General features: G+C 39.4%; 1 protein-coding gene and 1 non-coding gene across 8 annotated transcripts in view; both read right to left on the bottom strand.

The window, feature by feature from the left end:
- Positions 1–23,063, bottom strand: part of ARHGEF28 (Rho guanine nucleotide exchange factor 28) — a 309,928-nt gene that overhangs the window by 245,616 nt on the left and 41,249 nt on the right. For 4 of the 7 annotated variants that reach the window (XM_089908997.1, XM_089909000.1, XM_089909002.1 and 1 more), the window contains exons 1-2: positions 12,048–21,537; positions 11,249–11,292 (exon numbers count right to left, since the gene is read on the bottom strand). In XM_089908997.1, the coding sequence (XP_089765123.1) occupies positions 11,249–11,281 (33 nt within the window). In that variant the 5' untranslated portion in view covers positions 11,282–11,292; positions 12,048–21,537. Of the gene's footprint in view, positions 1–11,248; positions 11,293–12,047; positions 21,538–23,063 lie in introns of those variants that run through there. The other 3 variants (XM_022595023.2, XM_089908998.1, XM_089908999.1) reach the window with 1 other exon arrangement.
- Positions 3,247–3,319, bottom strand: TRNAR-UCU (transfer RNA arginine (anticodon UCU)). The gene has a single exon. It is a non-coding gene; the product is annotated as a tRNA-Arg (tRNA).

Genomic DNA, 23,063 nt, shown 5'->3' with positions numbered 1-23,063 from the left:
CTTGTCTGTCTCTCCAACTCTGAAGTGGACTCCGGCAGAGTGAGGTCCTAGGATCTTTTCTGTTTCCCTCTCCACTACATCCTTAGTGACTCGAAGAGTGCACTGCACTACACGGGGACTTAAGAAAAAACCTTAGATTAAGCAAGAGCCAGATTAGTGCCCTTCATAAGTGAGTCTAGTTTCAGAAAAACAAACAAGGTTAAAGCCAAACTACATCAAGTTATGGAGAGGAAAAAGAGGCAGGAGTTTGAGACAACAGTATTCAAACCAAACAGCACACGCCCTCAGGAGTGAGGGGAAGGAATTGTTGATAACGTAGAATCTCTATATATCACACCTTCTAGAAGAGCTGCCTTTCCAGAATGTGAAAATAAAACATTTTTACTGCTTCACACCTTATTTCTTCTACTGAGGGTTCTCCCAAAGAAAAATCTGACCCACACCCATCATGCCTAAAATTCTTGCTTAAGATGGTAATACATCTTTTAAAAAAATCAAATAGAACAAAAATGTTAATTCCTGCAAGTTCTATGTTAAAAAATACAAGACTGCACATTACCCAAAATTGTGAGGGCTGCCACTGAAATATGGGAAGTGAGACAATCAGACTTTAAGAACACTTGGTACTTAGGTACCCACAGCCCTCAGACCACACCAGCAAAGACATTCCTTCAGATGGGGCTAATTCTTCCTGCAGTTTCCTGCAGTTGTACATTTTACCTTCAGGCCTTTTCACAGAAGTCTGTCATCTCACGGTGACATAACGTGCCATTGTGCTGAGAGGAAACAGTAGTGTCTCTTTAAGAATCTGGACAGGGACGAAGCTAAGGGAGGATTTATGTAACGTCTCTAAGTCAAAGGTTTTGCTAGAGTCTAAGAAGTGGTTTCTCCCCTCCCTGCCTGCCAGAACCATCAAGCAATCTCTTGTAGCAGCTAAGGAGCTCAAGATTTCACAAGAACTGACATCTTGTGGCTGCTGGCCAGGCAGGGTAGCTACCACGGTTCTCCTGCTCTGTGGCTAGAACAACATGTTGCTTTGGAATTGGTTTGCCCCCTCCTTAAGGAAAACAGGAGAAAAAGCAAAAAGGTAAAAGCAGGACCAGGCAGAGAAAGACCAGCCAGGAAAAGGTCAAGCTAAGTTGGTAGAAAGTAAGAACCACCAAGGAGAGCTGACTTCAGCCAGCCCAGTTCAGACAATGATGGAGGATGCCACCCAACAGGGAGAAATTAGTTGAGATGCTCATGCTGCCATGTTTAAGTCAAAACACAGGTAACGTTAGTGTAATTTCCTAAAAACAAATTTGCACAAAGTAAACGTGTGATCCAGAAGTTCATCTCAGGCAAAAGCCCCTCCTGATTCCATTCTCAAAGCCAGAATTAGCTGTACTGACATGTGCTAAAAGATACCCTCGTCTGTGCCCTGACGCCCGAACTAGTGAAATTTATATTAAGTTGAGCTTGAGAGCTTGATGGCACAAATGACCATCAGTTACCAGGCCCAGCTTTTTGTGAGCAAATGAGCTTTAGAGGGTCAGGGTTGCCTAGAGTTAGTTACAAGCAGCATCCTCCAGCAGGACAAAAAAGTGTAAGAAAAGGGAGATATTTTAATTGAAGGTCCAAGAAGTAGCACCATTCTTCACATTGTAAATCTCAAAGGAAGACTGCAGTGTGGCAAAGGACAAAATGGGTACCTGGCCAATGGGGAAATGAAGTGGCAGAAGCAATGCAATGGAGAAGGTCATTTTGATTAGCCGATGAAGATGGGAAAATCCCACGCTTATCGTGGATCTGCCACTAACAAACTTTCTGAGCAAAAAAATGTTATGGCTTCCAATACATCATTTACAAATCCTGAGTGTCAAACCAGCTGAGTTAACTAGTCAGATAAGTGACTCTCCTGCTCGGAACCTGAATTTCCTCATCTGCAAAGTGCGGGTGGCCAGGCGAGGTCTCTAAGGTGTCTTCACATACTAAGATTCCAAGTTGATGGTTAAGACAGGCTGATCACAGGCGGCCCGTGAGGGGACACAGAGCCACAAGCAGAGAAGGGGCAGCATCTGGAGGACAGGATTTCCTTCAACAGGAACCAGAAGCCAGAAGGAATCTGCGGGAAGGAGGCGTCCGCCAGGTGAGTGCAGAACAAAGCAACCAAGTCACTTGCAGCCTCAATAGGAAACTGCCTCCCTGGGTCCTGTCCTAGGGTCCCCCCTCCAGAAGGCCGGGGCCTAGGAGAGTGTACCAAGCCCCAGAAATAGAAGTGATCGAACGCAGGAGGTTTAGCTCAACTTCGTGAAGTGATCAGCAAACATCAGATTACCCCTTCAATTACGTACAATAAGCCCAACAGCAACCAATATACTTGGGACCAAACTCAGCAGGATACTGTGACTCAGAATAAAAGAATAACAAACACAAAATGCTAAGGGAAAAGGGAAGCCATTTAGATCCAGCTGGCAACAACCTACTGAAGCTAAGACTCCATCGTCCAAACCGTTATACAATCTGCAGCCTCAGGAGAAAGTAATGATTACTCTTCTCAGTCAACCGCTACGATTAACACATCTAAAGGGTGGAAGAGAGCAAGAGCCCACACGCGAAGTTCCACAGACACACCCTTTGCAGATGTTGTAGAAGTCTCCATGGGTTAGATGCTGATATTAGCCAGAATCCAAGAAACAGCAGAAATGAAGCACCGTGACAAAAAAAAAAAAAAGATTAAAACAAGGGAATTTTTTGAACTTTTATAAAATTTAACACAAAATTTAACATGCTACCTTTGCACAGTAGAAGTGAGTTTATAACTCCCAATTCATAATTATCACAGTTGTTAGGGCTAAAGAACCAGATATTAAATATATCTGAAAGTTGCTGAATAAAATGTGAACTGTTATACCTCATTTGCAAAGAAATCATTCAAACTGGAAGTATGTACATCCTGCATCCAGCAATTCCACTCCTGGGAATCTTTCCCATAAAGATGAAAGTATTGATAAATAAGGACATATGGACAAGGATGTCTAGTGAACACCCATCCACAGAGAAGTGTCTTGATCCACACCCATTTATTAAAAAGAATGAATTAGAGCTACACCTGGCAACTTGCAGGAATTTCCACAAAGTAATGCTGAGTTGGAAAAGATACAGAAGTTTATATAATGTGATCCATATATATATATATATATATATATATATATATATATTTTTTTTTTTTTTTTTGGCTGCACCACGCAGCTTGCAGGATCTTAGTTCCCCGACCAGGGATTGAACCCATGGCCCCTGCATTAGAAGTGCAGAGTCCTAACCACTGGACCACCAGGGAATTCTCTGATCCAGATTTTTTAAATGGTTTTATTAAAGCCTGTATCTATATATATGTATGTGTAGGGTTGTATGAGCACAGAAAAATGTAGAAATATATACACTAAGTCAATGATTCTCAAACATTAGCACACATCAGAATCACCTGAAGGTTTTGTTAAAACACAGATATCTGGGCCCCACGCCCAGAGTGTCTGATTCAGTAGGTCTAGGGTGAGGTCTGAGAATTTCTATTTCCAACATGTTTCCCAAGGATGCTAATGCTGCTTGAGAGTGACTGCAATAGGTTTCAGCAAGAGTTACCTGTGGGACAGGAGTAGAGATATAAGATGAGGGGAGAGAATAATGAGGATCTATGCAAGATAACATAAACAGCTTTTCTCTATGATTCCTTTTATGGATCATGGTGGGGGCGGAGGGGTGTGGATGTGTGTATAGATGTGCAAAAACAAATTCCTGAAAGAACTGTCATCAAAACACTAATGAAAATTCTCCCAAAGGTGGAATTTAAAGTGATCTTTCTCCTTGGTAATTTCTTATTTTTTTTTTTTATAATGAGCAAGTGTGATTTAAATAATCATTTAAAATAAAGCAATTTTACTGAGGAAAAAAGAATCTTTGGAAACAACAATTTCACAAGGAAAAGCTCTTCTGTTTTGTTCACAGCACTGAACTGATATTTTTGGAAAGATGAATGCTAAGTACACTTTATATAAAAATTAAAATATAATTAATGTGGAAAAGGAAGTTCTTGGATGAAGTACATAAGTACAACATGTGTTTTATAACCTTCATTAATCCACAAAAATTTAGAGAAAACTCAATTTAAAAAGTAATCAAAAATAACCTCCAATGGAATATAATCTGTAAAAGGAACAACGACAACAAAAAACCACTGAATCACTATGCTGCACACCTGAAACTAACACAATATTGTAAATCAACTATGCTTCAATTTTTTTAAAAATTCAGCAAAAACATACAATTTGGCTTACAATCACTTTCTCTTTCAAAATTCAATCAGATACTCAGTAAGCAAAATCTCTTTTCAAGCTGTACTTGCATCATTTCCTCTCTTTATATACAGACCAGAAAATAAAATAAGACTAAAAAAAACCTAAAATAAAAAAAATAACTTTATGACTTCAAATATAGGATTTAAGTTCCCAAGTGGTGTCCATTAAAGAGTGTTAAGCTAGAATACAAGTATCTTGGATCAGTTATAATAATTCTAATTTACATTATTCTATCTAAAAATTAAGCCTAGACTTCAAACCAGATGGCATGCCTCTGCTACCTTTTCTGCTGGGAACAAAGAGCCTGGCCTTCCAGAGCTGCTTCCTTTAGTGCCCCTTAAAGTACAGATGCAGGAAGCTGCTCAGAGGCTGAAAACTGGATTTGTAATGCTTATATCCCTAAGGTTTGCAAATCAGTATTATAAACTCTTCGCTACCAGTCTTGCCAACTCCTGCTTCTTCTCTAATCTTATTATAGTACAGTGTTTCTCTTTTCCTGCAATAGCAACTCAGTGGACCTCCATGGCTCATTTTAAAAATTAGCATAAGTCTGTGGCTGAGTTCGGGAATATTCCTGCATTCCCAATGCTAAGATTGCCTCCTTCCTAAAGATAAGCAAACAGAAATGTTTGCCCACCCCTCCCCAAAAAAAGGAGAAAAAAGTTTGCCCCAAAACAGTCAAAAAAATTTAAAGCACACAGAATCAGAGACTGCCTCCCTCCCTCTGAAACAAATTCCTGGGAGATAGAGGAAAAAAAAATTAAGTTCCTGCTTTGTGCTCACAGTAAAACTATGGGGGCATAAGAAGAAACAGGCCAAGATTTGAAAATACTACACAAAAACTAAAAACAAAGTAATGCTCTAAAACTGTTCTGGCAAGCAGGAAATAAACAACAGTACAGAAAACTTACGTAGAAAAGAAAACATGCTACCGGAATTCAGACTAAAAAAAAAAAAAAAAAATGGTTAGAACAGTCTAACCCTAGAATATCAGCTATTCTAGAGGAGGCAAACAATACTGAAAGACAAAAGGGTAAAACCTTAAAAAAGAAGTTGGAAGTTTTCATGGATCCAAACAAAAGGTATGAGGGAGAGAAACAAAGATTTACATCGATAGATTTTTTTTAACATCTTTATTGGAGTATAATTGCTTTACAATGGTGTGTTAGTTTCTGTTTTATAACAAAGTGAATCAGCTATACATATACATATATCCCCATATCTCCTCCCTCTTGCGTCTCGCTCCCACCCTCCCTATCTCACTCCTCTAGGTGGACACAAAGCACGGAGCTGATATCCCTGTGCTATGCAGCTGCTTCCCACTAGCTATCTATTTTACATTTGGTAGTGTATATATGTCCATGCCACTCTCTCACTTCATCCCAGCTTACCCTTCCCACTCCCCGTGTCCTCAAGTCCATTCTCTACATCTGTGTCTTTATTCCTGTCCTGCCCCTAGGCTCTTCAGAACCTTTTTTTTTTTTAGATTCCATATATATGTGTTAGCATACAGTATTTGTTTTTCTCTTTCCGACTTACTTCACTCTGTATGACAGACTCTAGGTCCATCCACCTCACTACAAATAACTCAATTTCGTTTCTTTTTATGACTGAGTAATAGTCCATTGTATACATATGCCACATCTTCTTTATCCATTCATCTGTCGATGGACACATCCATAGATTTTTCTAAAGGTATAAAGAATCTATCATCTGTAGGAAGGATTCTCTATAGTGACCCAAAAGTAAAGACAGAAAACCATTTTAACTAAAAAATGTTATAAGAGATTAATCAAAACAGGCTATAATCAAAGGAACAAAAATATCACTTACAGGATCCACTTGAATGAAGTATCCTTTTGTGAAGGATAGGTAGAAGTTGGGGGATAATTACTATCAATTTTTTTCTCCATGATTATTGCCCCACTATGTGATTTAATTCTTCTTGAGATAAACCTTGTAATTTATATTTTTAAAGCCTGTCTTTGGACTTTCCTGGTTGCACAATGGTTAAGAATCCGCCTGCCAGTGCAGGGGACATGGGTTCGAGCCCTGGTCCAGGAAGATCCCACATGCCGCGGAGCAACTAAGCCCGTGCGCCACAACTACTGAGCCTGCGTTCTAGAGCCCGTGAGCCACAACTACTGAGTCTGCACGCCACAACTACTGAAGCCCACATGTCTAAAGCCTGTGCTCCGCAACAAGAGAAGCCACCGCAGTGAGAAACCCTCACACCACAACAAAGAGTAGCCCCCGCTCACCGCAACTAGAGAAAGCCAGTGTGCAGCACCAAAGACTCAATGCAGCCAAAAATAAATAAATTTTTTTAAAAACTTGCCTCAAAAGATTTTGCCAGTGCATAAGCATACAATTATGCTTAGTATTATTTTATAATTAAGATATCATCTCAATATGTTATGGACTCTTCATAATTTCTAGTTTTGTTTGGGTTCTCTCTTAATCATACTTACCAGAGTTATCTTGTTTTTCCAAAAGAACTAGTCATGACAGCTAGATAGAATTGGTAAAAGTACATGAAAGCATCAAAATTAAGAGATCCAATGTATCAGTCAAATGAGAAAACACATCATGTAAATAAATGCCAAGAGAACCTTCAATAAAATTCTACACAGATATAGATAAAACTCTGGAAGAAAATACACCAAAAATGTCAACAGTGATCATTATGAATAACAGGATTAAAGATGGTTTTGATTTTTGCATATATATTTTAGATAAGTATATATGAAATACAATAAATATGAATAAAACGTTAAGAGTTTATAAACCAGATTGCAGTTAACTAGGAGAAACTAGAAGTGAATATTTATGAAACCTCTGAAGATAGAAGGTCACAGAGGGGGGTCTGCCACAAGATACAGAAACAAGTCAGAGTCTAGTTTGTATCTGCTTTGTTTATGTGTTACTTATTTGATGAAATTTAAGACTTGTTTTCATTATAATACTTCCCCACTGCCCTCTTCCTACATGAGATCAAATGGTCACATTGGCTTAGGTCAATTCATAAAAATATTGACATGAAACATCAAGTGAAGGGGCTTTCCCTGGTGGTGCAGTGGTTGAGAGTCCGCCTGCCGATGCAGGGGACACGAGTTCGTGCCCCGGTCCAGGAAGATCCCACATGCCGCGGAGTGTCTGGGCCTGTGAGCCATGGCCGCTGGGCCTGCGCGTCTGGAGCCTGTGCTCCGCAATGGGAGAGGCCACAACAGTGAGAGGCCCACGTACCGCAAAAAAAAAACAACAAAAAAACAAGTGAAAAAAGCAGATTACACGCATATATGTATATATAATGAGTCAATTATGTTAAATATATAATGTATTTCATCTGAGATACCAGTTATGATATGTATTTTATATTCCACTAAGAGACAAAACTGCAAAGTATGACACAATGTGAGATTTTATACTTATTAAAAGAGCTCATCTAAATTTATTTATACTTTACCACATTTGTCATGTTGCTCTTTCCACGTCTTTCTATACATACAGTAACTTTGCCTTTTTAATGCCAAATCATGGTGAAATCATTTTGAAAGCAATTAATTCATATAGTTCCAGCAAGGCACACAAGTAATCTGAAATTACAACAACATGAACCATTGTGACCAAGGTCACACATGCATAGGTAATGACACCTCCATCATGACATCTGCCAGGATACACAGTGAAGTAAGAGCATCTCAATTTCAGAGATGTAAAATGAAAAAACTGTACCTTAAAATTAATGAAATAATGTTTTAAATTTTCTACAGAGGATAAGATTATGAGTGACATTTTTCTTAACACTTTCTGTATTTTTCATTTTATTCTAATTAGTATATATTATTTGATAATTAGAGAAAAAAATTTTGCTCTCCTTTGGTCTATTTAAGTCTCTTCCCTCGGTAAGCAATGTGTATTAACTCTTCCCTAGTCTGGTCATAATCTGGTAGGTCTGAGTTAAAATAGCTGTACCAGGATGTTGATCAACTACAAGGTTTTGAAAGCTGGAGGCATAACCTTCCCAGACTTCAGACAATACTACGAAGCTACAGTAATCAAAACAGTGTGGGGGCTTCCCTGGTGGCGCAGTGGTTGAAAGTCTGCCTGCCGATGCAGGGGACACGGGTTTGTGCCCCGGTCCGGGAAGATCCCACATGCCGCGGAGCAGCTGGGCCCGTGAGCCATGGCCGCTGAGCCTGCGCGTCCAGAGCCTGTGCTCCTCAGTAGGAGAGGCCACAACAGTGAGAGGCCCGTGTACCGCAAAAAAAAAAAAAAAAAAAAAAATGGCTTAAAGACTTAAATATAAGACATGACACCGTAAAACTCCTAGAAGACAATATAAGCAAAACATTCTCTGACATAAATCATACCAGTGTTTTCTTAGGTCAGTCTCAAGGCAACAGAAATAAAACCAAAAATAAACAAATGAGATCTAATCAAACTTATAAGCTTTTGCACAGCAAAGAAAACCATAAATAAAATGAAAAGACAACCTATGGACTGGGAGAAAATATTTGCAAATGATGCGACTGACAAGGCCTTAATTTCCAAAATATCCCAACAGCTCATACAACTCAATAACAAAAAAACACACAACCCAATCAAAAAATGGGCAGAAGACGTAAATAGACATTTCTCCAACGATGACATACAGATGGCCAGCAGGCACATGAAAAGATGCTCAACATCACTAATGATTAGAGACATGCAAATCAAAACTACAATGAGGTATCACCTCACACTGGTCAGAATGGCCATCATCAAAAAGTCTATAAACAAAAAACGCTGAAGAGGTTGTGGAGAAAAGGGAACCTTCCTACACTGTTGGTGAGGATGTAAACTGGTGCAGTCACTAGGGAAAACAGTATGGAGGTTCCTTAAAAAAATAAAAATAGAGTTGCCATATGATCCAGGAATCCCACTCCTGGGCGTATATCTGGAGAAAACTATAATTTGAAAAGATACATGCACCCCAATGTTCATAGCAGCACTATTTACAATAGCCAAGACATGGAAGCAACCTAAATGTCCACTGACATATGAATGGATAAAGAAGATGTCTCATATATATATATATATATATATATATACACACACACACACACACACACACACACGCACACAATGGAATACTACTCAGCCATAAAAAAGAATGCAATAATACCATTTGAAGCAACATGAATGGACCTAGAGATTATCATACCAAGTGAAGTAAGTCAGAAACAGAAAGACAAATACCACATGATATCACTTAAATATGGAATCTAAAAAATGACACAAATGAACTTATTTACGAAACAGGAACCTACTGACAGAAAACAAACTTATGGTTATGAAAGGGGAAAGGGGGTGGGGGAGGGATAAATTAGGAGTTTGGGATTAGCAGATACAAACTACTATATATAAAATAGATAAAAAACAAGGTCCTACTGTATAGCTCAGGAAACTATATTCAATATCCTGTAATAAACCATAGTAGAAAAGACTATGAAAAAGAAAAAAATATATGTATACGTATGTATAACTGAATCACTTTGCTGTACACCAGAAACCAACCCAACATTATAAATCAACTATACTTCAATTAAAAAGAAAAAAGAAAAACTACCAGGTTTTGTATCCTCATTAGACTTGTAGATCTGTTTGGTTTGACGTAGGAGAGCAGAGTGGAATGAATAAAGCTAAGGAGGAGAAAGGTACCAAAAAAAAAGACTTGGGAGTACTCTAAATTTAGCCTTAGACCGGTCTTTTTTTTTTTTAATCGTTAATTATGGCTGGGCCAAGTCTAACTATCTACAATACATTTTATAACCTGCAAATCACAATCCAGAGAGAATACCCCAGACCCCTGAGTAACCCAGGAGGCAACTTTTTCATTATTCTGAAATCCATTTATTTTATCATTTTGTCTTTCTCCAGAGAACAGAGTGGGGTATGTGTTAAGGGGGAGGGAGGTGACAGCAAGGGAAGAGGTGGAAGGGAGAGAGGGAGGGCCACCTGGGTAGTGAAGTATGTTAAGGGGAAATGAATGAATATATTTTAATAGATTTAAGATTCTGACTAAATTTGTTCCAAGTCCTTGATATTTTGTTCTATTCGGGATACATCTGAATTGAGGTCATATCCTTATTCTAGATCTAGTACTCTTGGTGTATTTCTTGAGTTGATGATTCAAAGGCCACTTGAAACCCCAATTCCCATACACACATCCATGCCCACCTGCCACCAAACATAGGTTCCAAGGAAAGAGGTTTTGCCTAAAATAAGGAAGGAAGAGAAAATCATCTGTCATTTTCTATGTGGGGAGACAATCGGCTCACTTCTGTTACACCCAGTAACTGTTCTCAAGATTGGAATCCTCTCTCAGCCCAGAAGGCATATCTGACTAGGAATCTCATGGGACAGCTCTGTCACCCAATCCCCCACCTACTCTATGTATGTCCCAGCACTTTTCCCTTTGAATTCCTACTTCAGGATTTTACCTGACACAATTGTCACTGAACCTTCTCCCCAAAAGAGATACACACAAAAAACATTCTTGGCTATTATCAGGATATCATAAAATAATGTGTTCAAAAATCATTCACGTAGATGAACTGAGTATTTCTGAGTCCAAAAGTTATACAGTTAAGCACTGGTGGTTATAGTGGTGAGCAGAGCTGCCTTCCGGAAGTTATACAGTTATAAGTTACTCCGGAAAATATAATTAAAACCCAGACTTTGGAACCAGGAGCCAACCAGTTTTAAAAGGCTCCATGCAAAGGCTTGAACTAGACAGTAATGTTGTGTGTTGTTTTTTTAAAAGCCCCAACTCAATAGCCAACAGAACATTTCTTCCCACTTCAGTCACAAGGGGTTTCAAGTTCAAGAAAGGGCCACTTAGACCTGCAGCCCAATGCTTAGGCACTTACATAAAGAGGTACTTCACTGCAGTTCAGCTCCATGGCTTCTGCATCTGCAATGAAAATAATAGAAGTGAGAGTTATTGTAGGAGCCCCGTGTAACCAACCAGCAGAGCTGCGCCCTGCCCTTCAGTTAACATCGTAGAGGGAGGAGTAACCCACTAGATAGGACAACCGCAGAGACAAAATTAAGAACAAAGGAATAAGATGCTCTCCATATAAAATATCCTCCTCCCTTTCTTCTTTCACATGAAGATCCACACATAAGGAAAACCTATCACCCCAAACATTATCCCACAGACTGCTCCCAAATAGAAATTATATTTCAGGAAGCCAAGAAAGGCCAACATAAGCAAGTTGCAAGTTTTGCCTTAGTTAATCACTTAGATATAGGTCTGAGGTCAAAATTCACTCTTGGCTGGACGAGGCAGGAGCCTGCGGAGACAAGATAGTTCTAAGACCTCTTGGTGAGGGCCAGAGAGTTCAGTCTGGAGGGATGCAGCCCACTGTCACGCTGACCAACCTCTCCACTAGGTGCACACATCCCATCTGTACCCGGAAACCAGCTAGCAACTTAGGCAAAAGGAGCATCCTTTAAGAAAGGTTCATTGAACACCTTCAATGGCCAGTAAGATGACCAGTATGGTCCAGCCCTCAAAGAGCTCACAGCTGAATGACAGAGACCTACAGATTGGAAGAAAGTGAAGAGTGGGCTGCATGAGAACTCTGAGCAGGGCAGACACCTTTCCCCTCTCCTTTCCCCTCTCCACCCACCCACCTGCGTCCTCTGGGACAGGGTTCTGCTCACCAGGCCAAGCCTGGCTCTGGTCCCCAGGCCACAGCCAGTTGCAGTACTTTGGGGTGTCTCCTAAGAAGGCAGACACATAGCAACCTGAATTGTGACTCTGAGTCCAGTAAACCCCAGAGGTCACACTTGACCTGGAGGAAAAATATAAAGAATTCTATTTTAATTTACTTTTTAAAAAATCATTTCGCTCAAGTTTTACTAATAGTTCATATACAGGCGGACACTGGCACCCTCCTAGGTCACAAGTTACATTCCATGAGTCATCCTGAGAGAAGACCGAAGGTCACACGAGGCCAAGGGGTTGACAGCAGAGCCCTCCTCGGCCCACATTTTCAACACTTTGTGCCCTGTGGCAGTTCATGTAGACCCACGTAAATGGGCTTATGGGTTATCATCATCAATTTGTAATGAAACTAAGCTCACAAACTGGATGAATGGCTTAAGGAGTCCAAGAAAGAAAGTTCAAATTAAAGATAATACTAACCACAAGAATGACAAAACTGAGACTCCCAACCCCAGTATGAATTGTTCATCAGCTACACTATGAAATAAAAATGATGACCAATCCAAGAGCACTGAGTAGAGCCCCTCAAGATTCAAAATTATCAAGAAGGCATTTAAAATATGAATGTATATCCACCAGCACATGTACCATGACCCTCACACTAAATGTGCACTGTGTCTCAAGACAGTAGCCATTTTTTTCAACTATGTTCACAGTCATGCCATACACAATTCCAATCCTTTACAAAATTTTGGTAAACTTGATAATAAAATTAGAAGACCCTTTTAAGATTTCTACCTAATAGCAAAAGAAATGAATGTATTCTATAGCAAATGCAGTGCTAAGAAAAAAGGCTGAAATCCACAAAGTAAAAAAAAACAAAAAAACTAAAATGCTTTCCTTTATGAGCAAAACTTTCAAAACTTAGTATTTTAAGAAGCATATTAGGACATATTAAGCTGTGTGGGAGGCTTGCCATACACTTAGAAGAAAGTACAGATGGTATTAGATTTTTGTCTGATAAAATACACTAAAACAAAAAACCACTTTTGGTGAGAACATGAAGACATTTTGAAGAGTGAATTACTTCTTTAATAAGTAATGATCTACAGGAAAACTGTTCGAGTACAACCACTGATAGGGTAGCTTCTCAGATAAGAAGTTTAAAAAGCACATACGCAAAATTCATTCACTGTGTCATTCATGGGTGAGATACTGCAAAGAAGAACTTGAAGCCAAAAGCACACAGTTCCACAGGATGTCAGTGTGGTTAACTTTATAGAAATAAGACCTTCAAACACGGTCAAATCTTTACAATTGCTGTAACAAGATGGGAAATGACCATAAAATTTTTTACCACATTAAGGTGTGTTGGTTATATCGCAGCAAAGTACTTTAAAAAGTTGCCAAACATGTACTACCTAATTTTCTAAAAAAAATAGAAGTGTTCCATATTTGCTGGGTTTTCTGAGATGAAAACTGGCTGTTTATAGCAGATCTTTTAAAAATAGGTTTCAAATAAATATCCTATCCCTTCAAGAAAGAGGTGATATTTTAATAAGTGAAAAAGAAAATGCATCTCAAAAGAAACTCAGGTTATAGACAGTATATACCACCATAAAGACATTTTGAAAAAGTATTTGCACCTTTCCATTTTGTGATTTGGTTGCAAAAATTATTTAAAGTTTGCCACCTACAAAAGCCCTCATACAGGCATGCTTTAAATTTTTGGGAAAAGCTTTCTAATCTATTTTTTTAACCTTCCCAAATGTTTCATGGCTTTTATATTCTTTAAATGCAACAGCTTCTGATTAATTGATAGGAGGAATGATTGACATCATGGAAGATGGGAATTTATTAGCCACATTTAAACTCTTGTACAATTGTTGGATGGGGTTAAAATATAAATCCCCTTATGTACAAGTACAGCCAGCACTCACTTCTTCAATTAGAATCTATTTACCATAATATGGTATCTTTTTCAGCTATGACACTTCAAAATCAATTTCAAAGTAAACAGTACTTGGAACCAGACATTCAAGCTGAACCGAACACAGCATTAAAATTATTAAGCAAAGGTTTTGAAAAGAATGACACATTTTCATCCTATTACTCTCACTGGCATGTATTACATGTCAATGTTTTTAGTGAGTGCAAAAAGGACTATTAATAAAAAAAAAATCTTACTATAATGTTTAATCCTTATAGCTTTGTAGATTTCAGATATGTTTTAGAATATACACTGTTACATTAATATGTTTTATTAGTAAATACATTAAGGGATACATGTTAACATATTATACTTCAGGGTATATACACGTCAACATTTTGAAGCTCTGCTCTACAAAGTAAGCCTTTTCCCCTACTTGTTAGGCTACTTTTCCCAATAGTTTTCCTCCAGGCTCAGCAGACAAAGGCATGACCAGTGGAGTGGGGGGTGCTCACCAGCGCCTCTGGAGTTCTGTATTTATACAGTGAAAAGGCCCACATGAGCTGAACTGGAGTGCAGAATCCAACCTCACACAGCTTTGTGAAGGATCCAGGTTCTCCACCAACACCATCAAGTGCCTGCCTCAAATTTGAATCATCTCAGGCGAAAGGCAAAACATCAAGGGCTAAACAACATGCTGTTTATATTTCACCTGATATTTATAACAACTCATATTTTATTATTCCTGCCTACTCTACCTTTTACCACTTTTCAGTAAAGAAATTTAGGAGCCATTCTGAGCGGCAGTTATTTTGTTTTTCAGAGAAACTACTTTTCACTCCTTGAAAACATAAACTAAAAACTAAAGTCCCCACAGTTCTCAACCTCTGTTCCAACACTTCTAAAACACCTATCAGGATTTCCTACTTAAGTTGTAGAGAACATAGTTTGCTGCCAATATATTATATCTTCAAATAAAACTTCAAACCAAAATAGATGTTAAAAACTATATTCTCACTTTTCTATAATTAATTCCTCTTTTATAGCAAAGAGCAGTAAGTTCCGTGCTCACTTGCTGAGCTGCATGGCTAAATATGGCCACGCCTCCTTTTACATCAAGTTTAATGATAAAAAATTTGTGTTTGCTAAGCAAGTCACAATTGCTTAAGTTCTTCACATGCTGCAGCTTTTCACTATATACGTGAAGTATCATGCGCTACACTCCACTTCCTAAAGCTTGAGTTCTCCACCTGCAATTTCAAAAATTGAGACTCAAGTACTTTTTTATTGTACTGTATTTTTGAAAATGCTTATTGGGAAAGTAAAGAGCCAATACATTTCTAGTCTTGCTGGCAGACACCATGGAATAATTTGGGGTCTGAGTACAGAGTTTTTAAGTTTGCTCTCAACAGGGGAAAAAAATCTTATGAAAAGATCATCAAGACATAAAAGATTCAATATTTTAGATATTTTATGAAGCATACATGATATTCCAATATCTCTGGTTGCTAGTTAACAATAAAGAAAAATATTAGACTATTTTCAACAGGTGAAAAGAATATTTTAAATTTAAAACGTAACATTTAACTAATACAGGAAAAAAATCAGTTCTTTGAAGTTCTGGGTTTCTCATGTTTTTGCATCTAAATGAAATATTCTAAGACTGATTCAATATAAAACCCATGACTAATTTTGTCTTTCAACATGCTAAAAGTCATTGGTGTGTATGCCTCTCATACAACTTACTAACAGATAATGCTCAAATATTTGTCCGTATTATAAATAACTACATTTTGAAGGCTAAAGGCACTGCGTTAAGTATTTCACAAACATCACCTCAGAGAATCCTCATGGTAGCGTTGAGAAAAATGGTGAAGTCCTAGTTATCTAAATCTTCATTTACAAGTCCCTCCAGTTACAAGGTTAACTGAGGAGCAAGCTACCTAAACAAAAATACTTAAATGAACTGACCACTTATAGAATTACAAGCAAAAGCCTCCCTTGGTCATTCTTCACCCCACCCAATGCTAGCATCTACCCTCTAGCCATTTTATCTTGAACATCAAAAAAAATTTTTTGTAGTTGTTTGTTCAGGTCTTGGTATGGTTACCAGGTATTATAGCTAAAAACAAATCAACTCAAAATAAAACTGGAAATCTTTTTTAAGCATGAAATAAGGTTAAATAAAATTGAGAAAAGAATTTGAGTACTGGAGAACTTCAAGTCATATACAAAACTACCAATGAGAATGTGACAGAGATCCATTGACAAGTAAGAAGAAATAATCACAATGAGATAAAGGCTTTTCACTATATAAGTGAAGATAGTAACGTCAACGTTAAAGGAATAACAGCACCTTCTCCCCACCCTAGGAGAAAATGGGAGACGTTCTAATATTTCTAATAAAAATTTCTATAAAAATGAAAGTTTTAAATTTCTAACAAAAATGACCCCCATAATAATGCTCTGAAAATCAAACGTGATGACACGGATGTCCTACTGTGCTATCAGTCGTGTCAGAAAAAAAGTCACAACCTCCTCTAATTAATCTCTCACACACACATGATCCACCTTATGTTCATTCTAAGAGTTAGCAGAGTTAAAAACTCAGCATGCATTAGGTCACGCTGAACAAGGCTAGGCTGGTATTCGAGCAGCCACTCCAGAGCCTGTAATTCTAGCCATGATGCTCTGCTGCCTTTAAGCCAAAGGAATAAACTTTACATTTTAAAAATATTTTCATAATTTTAATTCCATTTTCAAAAACTAGAACCCCAGGCAAATTTTTTCTCCACCCCTGTTACCTCTGAATTGTGCTCCCCATTCCAAGAAGCTTCACTTTAAAGGGCTTTCCTGATACCTACTCTCTTCAGATAGGAGGACCTCCAGCACCCCCGTCTCCACTTCACAAGAGCAAAGAAAAGCTCAGCAAAGTTGTGCCACTTGGTTGAGGATGAGGCCAAGAGGCTAGACATGGCCGAGGCATATGGATCCAACCTGTCTGAGCCCAGAGCCCAGGCTCTCCTTGGCCTCAGCACAGTCCTTCCGTGACATTACTATGGTCTGAAAGGTAGCAATTTGCTTGGCTAAAAGGCTGCAAAAGCCTCACAGCTAGGAGTGCAGACTCAAGAACAGGCTGCGTTTGAACACCAGCTATACCCTGTTCTAACTGTGTGACTTTGGGTCTGTTATTTACCTCCCTGGGCCAGTTTCTAATGCGTCAGGCAGAACAAGTAACAGTACCTACCCCCTAAGATTGTTGGGAAGATTAAGAGATTTGATAGAGAAAAAAGACAAAACACTTAACGGGCCCATCATAAGCACTCAATAAATGCTAACAGCTGTAACTATTTTTATTATCACTGTACATTAAGCATACGCAAAGGATTTTTTAAAACATTTGAATCTTTATTTAACATTCAGAACCTCTATATATTAGACTGATCAAAATGATTCAGGAGTAATTGGGGTGAAGATGGTGTAAAAGAGGCCTACCCAGTTCAGCCTCATCCTGGCAGCCCCAAGGAATCCCCAGGCATCAGGAATTCTGAAGGGCACTGTACCACATCAATGTAACACTGTCAAGCCCCAAAGAATTTTATTTGACTTTACAGAACCAAATATTCCCCCTACAGTTTGAAACTTCAAAGGGCAGAGAGCAATTACTATTGGGGTAATTCAATTGCTACGTCAGTTTGAAACCTTCTGCACTTAGAGGGAAATGTTGATTCACAGCTCCCTTGTGAACCTAGGAGTGTAGAATTTTAATTGTATTTCCCAACTGTTATACTAACAGGAGGAGGAAAGAACAGTTAAATGGGAGGTAAGGCCAAGTCTGAGTAAAAACCTTCAATGGCAGCACAATGGATGGGCAAGAAGAAAGCATTTTAGAAATACACCTACCGTTTAATACACAACGGTGTCTACAGACCTGCGTCAGGCTGGAGTTATCTACCTGAGTTATGCAGGTCTAAGCAGCTTTAAGTGAAAGAGTAGAATTATTTGGTGAACTCAGTGTGGGGAGATGTCTGAAGATTAGAAAGCAAGCAACACAATAACCATTCAATGGGATCTCATTAATTCAAACTACTGGGGGTGGGGAGGAAGAAGGGGAGCCAGTCAGTCTGAAACAGTACAGCCTAAATTAGAGGACATTTGCAAAGTACAAAGAGGAGCTGGAGCTAGCTGCTAACAAAATGTTCCGCCAAACCAGGCACACTTGCTGGTATTTCACAGGATGTATTTGCACACAAAGTGATTAAGCCCTTAAGAGCTTTTTATAAGTCAATTGAACATACCCGTACCATCTCACTTATGCTATTAATCCGTTTAGGGTATCCCTTCATAGTCAATGCAAAGCTCAGTCACTCAAGTATCTTGGGCAAGTTACATCCTATCAGGGCATCAATGTCCTCACCAGCAACAGATCTCTAAAGTTCCTCCATCATGTCAAAGTCAACTCACTGTCACTGTGTGCACTACACTTTGCAGGTTGTCATGGGAGGGATGTGAAAATACATAAAATAGAAAATGTATAAAATAGCGCCCCTACCACCGATGATAAAAATAGTGGCATCACCAAACCTTGGAAAGGATGTGGAGAAACTGAATCACTTATACACTGCTGGTGAAAATGCAAAATAATAGAGTCACTCTGGAAAACCGTTGGGCAGTCTCTCAAAAACTAAACACACACTGCCACCAGCAATTCCATTAATGGGTATTTTCCCCCCCCTCCCCGAGAAATAAAAGTTTATGTTCACACAGAAACCTGGACACAATTGTTCATAGCCTTACTTATAACAGCCAAAAACTAGAATCAGCCCAGATGTCTTCAATAGGTGAATGGTTAAACTCTGTTGTCTTTGTGCACACTTACATATGTACCTACATAACTCAGCAAGATATACTACTCAGCAATTAAAAGGAGCAAACTATTTACTCAACATGGATCAATCTTCAGGAAATTATGCTGAGTGATGAGAGCCAGTCCCAAAAGGTTACAGACTATAATCCCACTTATATAATAATATTTTTTAAATGAGAAGAATTAAAGGACCAACAGATTAGTGGTTGTCAGGGGTGAGAAACAGGATTGAGAGAGGTGAGGAGGGAAGGCAGTCGTGACTATAAAAGGGCGACATGAGGGATCCTAGTGGTTTCAGAACTGTTCGGTATCTTGACTGTAGTGGTGAACGCATGAACCTACACACGTGACAAAAATGGTACATAAATTTAAGATCACACGTACTAGTGAATATAAGTAAAACTGGAAAACCTGAATAAGATGGGTACATTGTATCACTGTCAATATTAACTGAGCTGATTGTAACACTTTTACAAAATGTTACCATTGGGTAGAGAATATAAAGTTTCTCTATACTGTTTCTTACAACTGAATGTGACTGTACAATTATCTCAATAAAATTGTCAATTTGAAAAGTCATGCTAAAATTTATGTATGTTAATCAATCTTCTCTCTGGTGGTGGCCATCCCCCCACCCCCGGCCCGCATTTTCCAATAATACTGCCATTGCTTGAAATATTTTTAGAATTTCTTTCTCAGCTTATGACATGTTTGGATTATTTTGTGTGGCAGCAAGGCTTTATCCTTAGGAATAAATTTGATAATTTAAAAAGTCAAAAGAAATTCAGAACTATGTTAGAGAAGAAACATGAGTGAACAAAGTAGGAAATATTATTTATGGGCAAAAACAAAGTAACTGCTAAGTCAAGAAACTGGTTCTCTTTTGTGGAGTCATGGGCTGAATTTAAGGTTGTGAGATCCAAGATTAAAAAAATCACATACTTCTGGTTGAAAATCCCTTCTAGAGGCAATGCGGGGCCAAAGAAGTGTTTGAAGTGAGGCAATAACCTACCTAAGGTTGGCTTCTCATGAGGCTGACCCAAAGACTGCTGAATCGACTGGAGAGAGAAGAAAGTAGAGGCAGAGAGAGTAGCTGGGGGAACAGGTACATGGAAAATTCTCCCGATACTAAGAATCATTTCTACAGAGCGGTTAACTAATCTAACCAGAGGTGGCAGCCACCACTTCCCCCATGGCTTTCATCTGTATTTCAGGCAGCAGACTGCGGCTATGAGCCACCCTCCTCTACCTCCCCATTCCCAACTAGGCTTTATACAGTCTTTGTAGGAACAAAAAGGTACTCTCTGCCCACTACTCATAAAAATTAAGACATTCTTAAACCAGAAGAGCTAGACTAGTGCACCCAATTCTAGACTATAAAACTAGTGGACAAACGTGTAAAACCTGGAGAAATTCTAGAATGATGCTTTAATGTTTAGAAATCTGACCTTAACAATTAAAAGAAATGAGGTTTAACCTTAGAAATATAGCTAGTCTCTAAATGTTTCACTTAGTTTAGCACATTTACTCAGAACTTCCTATATGCTTAGTACTCAGTTAAAAAAAAAAGTACAAATGTCTCCCTTCAAGTGTCTATCAATCTATTTGAATAGGGCATACCGATATGAAATAGACAAGCTAGAGGACAGACAACTAAATACCAAGGATAACATAAACATTCACTCACTCTACAAATATTTATTGAGTATCTATTATATCCTAGGCACTGAGGATGCAAGGATGAATTCTGTCCTAGAGGAAATGCCAGCCCAGTGAGAAAAAGGAAAACAATGGTAATATATGTGTGGGATTCTGTGAACACAGGGAAGCAGAAATACTCAAATCAGTCAGCAGGTGAGGTATGGGGCATGGTTCCCCAAGGAAATGAGGCTTAAGCTAAGTCTTAAAGAATACATACTACTGCTTTTACCTAGGGGCATTCCTACCCAGAAAGGCATTTGGAAATGAGGGCAGAGCGTGTCTGGTTTCTTACCTGACTGGGTTGGTGGGGTAGGAGTAGAGCAAAAGAGGGAAGGGAGCTGCTACTGGCATTCAGCAACAGGAGCCATGGATACTGAGTGTCCTATAACACTGGATCAGTCCTGCACAAAGAACTGTCCCACCCCAAATGCCAATAGCGAGCCTTGTTGAAAATCACTGAGACAGACAATAGATGTTCACCAGGTAGACCATGAAATGGGAGGACATTTCAAGCAGAAGAAATAGGTACAACTACAGGGAAGCATAAAAGAAGAGGTTGTTCAGTAGCACCTCCAGGGCTACTGAAAGTGTGTGTAGGGTAGTGGTGGGAGAGAGGGATGAAAACTTTTTCTGAGCCCCAATGTTATGTCATCCTAAGTAACATGAACTTCAAGCCAGTGAGTGGTTTTAAGCAAGAGAGGGGTGTGATCCAAATTGTGTTTTTTGGTTTTTTTCTGGTACGTGGGCCTCTCACTGTTGTGGCCTCTCCCCTTGCGGAGCACAGGCTCCGGACGCGCAGGCTCAGCGGCCATGGCTCACAGGCCCAGCCGCTGCACGGCATGTGGGATCTTCCTGGACCGGGGCACGAACCCGCGTCCCCTGCATCGGCAGGCGGACTCTCAACCACTGCGCCACCAGGGAAGCCCCCAAATTGTGTTTTAAAGAGATCACTGTGACACAGGTGGTAGATGGATTGGAAAGAGAGAGAGAGAGACCAAAGTCAGAAAAACCAGGTAAGAGACCATTGCTATTGTTCAGGTGAAAGACATTGAGAGCCTGATTCAAAGCAATGTTGTAGGGTAGGCAAATTTAAGAGATTAAAGAACAAAATGGAAAGGCCTTGATGCTTAACTAGATGATGCAGTGCATAAGGATCAGGAGGAATCTAGGGTGATTCCTTGGTTCCTGGTTTGGGAAATGAGATAGACAATGCCATTGACCAAGATGGGGAAAATGAAAGGAAAAGCAGATGAATGACTCAGAGGAAAAAAATGAGTACTGGCCATAATGAGTTTGAGATGTGAGGACTAGTGTCCAAGACAGGTCAAAAGCAGGGATCTGGAGTTCAAGAAAGAGGTCTGGGCTGGAGAGAAAGAGTTTGATAATATAGAAGAGTAGTTAAAGTCATTGGGAGTAAATGGGATGGATCAAGGAAGTGGATACACACAAGTTCAAAAAGGGCTTAGAACAGAATCTTAGAGACCTCCAAGAGAAAGGTAGAGGAAGAGGAGCTCACAAAAGGCACTGAGAAATAGAGAAATAATCAGGGCTGACATTTACTGAGCACTATTTATTGTGCTAGACAATGTTCATCTAATCCTCACAACCCTACAGAGTACCTCCTGCTACTGTCCCCATTTTACAGATGGGAAAAGTGAGGCATAGAGAGGTTAAGCAGGTTGCCCAAAGGCATACAACTGCTAAGTGGCAGAACCAGGATTCAAACCCAAGCAGTCTGGTTCCAGATCCCACATTCCCAACTATCTAACTATTGCTATGTTAGAAATTTAGAATGTGACAAAATCCAAGAGAAATGAACAAGGCAGCAAACCCTGTGGGTAAATGACACAAAGCAAGATAAGAACTGAGAAGGACCCACTGAAGCCATGATTTGAGAGGTTGCTGGCCGGCTTGGCCACAGCCATGTTGGAAGGAGCAGCCTAATGAGGGCAGTGGAGCAGTAACCAGGAGGTAAGGAGTGGAGAAAATCACGTTAAACAGCAAATGCTTTAAGAGTTTAAGAAAATGAGAGAACTTTGTGGCTGAAGTTGTCAGAAAAGACTCTTCTGGGAAGAGGGATCTTGACCTGTGTGTCGGAAAGGACGAACAGAGTGAGAACTGGTATTCAAATGTTTTCACTGGTGAAAGCCAAGTCAAAAACTATATTGTTACTGTGACTGAGATCCAGGTATACCCCTGGGGGCTTCCCTGGTGGCGCAGTGGTTGAGAGTCCGCCTACCGATGCAGCAGACACGGGTTCGTGCCCCAGTCCAGGAAGATCCCACATGCCGCGGAGCGGTTGGGCCCATGAGCCATGGCCGCTGAGCCTGCGCGTCCGGAGCCTGTGCTCCGCAAAGGGAGAGACCACAACAGTGAGAGACTCACGTACCGCAAAAACAAACAAACAAACAAACAAACAAACAAACAGATATACCCCTGGGCTCCAGTGATCTGAACAAATGTGACCTACATATGCTAAGAATAACAACTACAAATTTCTATCACATATACAAT

The sequence above is a fragment of the Delphinapterus leucas genome, chromosome 3, assembly GCF_059928025.1.
Source record: "Delphinapterus leucas isolate spDelLeu-1000000601 "Yukka" chromosome 3, BTC_Dleu_Yukka2, whole genome shotgun sequence".
In the NCBI taxonomy this organism is placed as follows: domain Eukaryota; kingdom Metazoa; phylum Chordata; class Mammalia; order Artiodactyla; family Monodontidae; genus Delphinapterus; species Delphinapterus leucas.
Note: the sequence above shows the minus strand (reverse complement) of the source record. Positions and strands in the feature narration are given on the sequence as shown.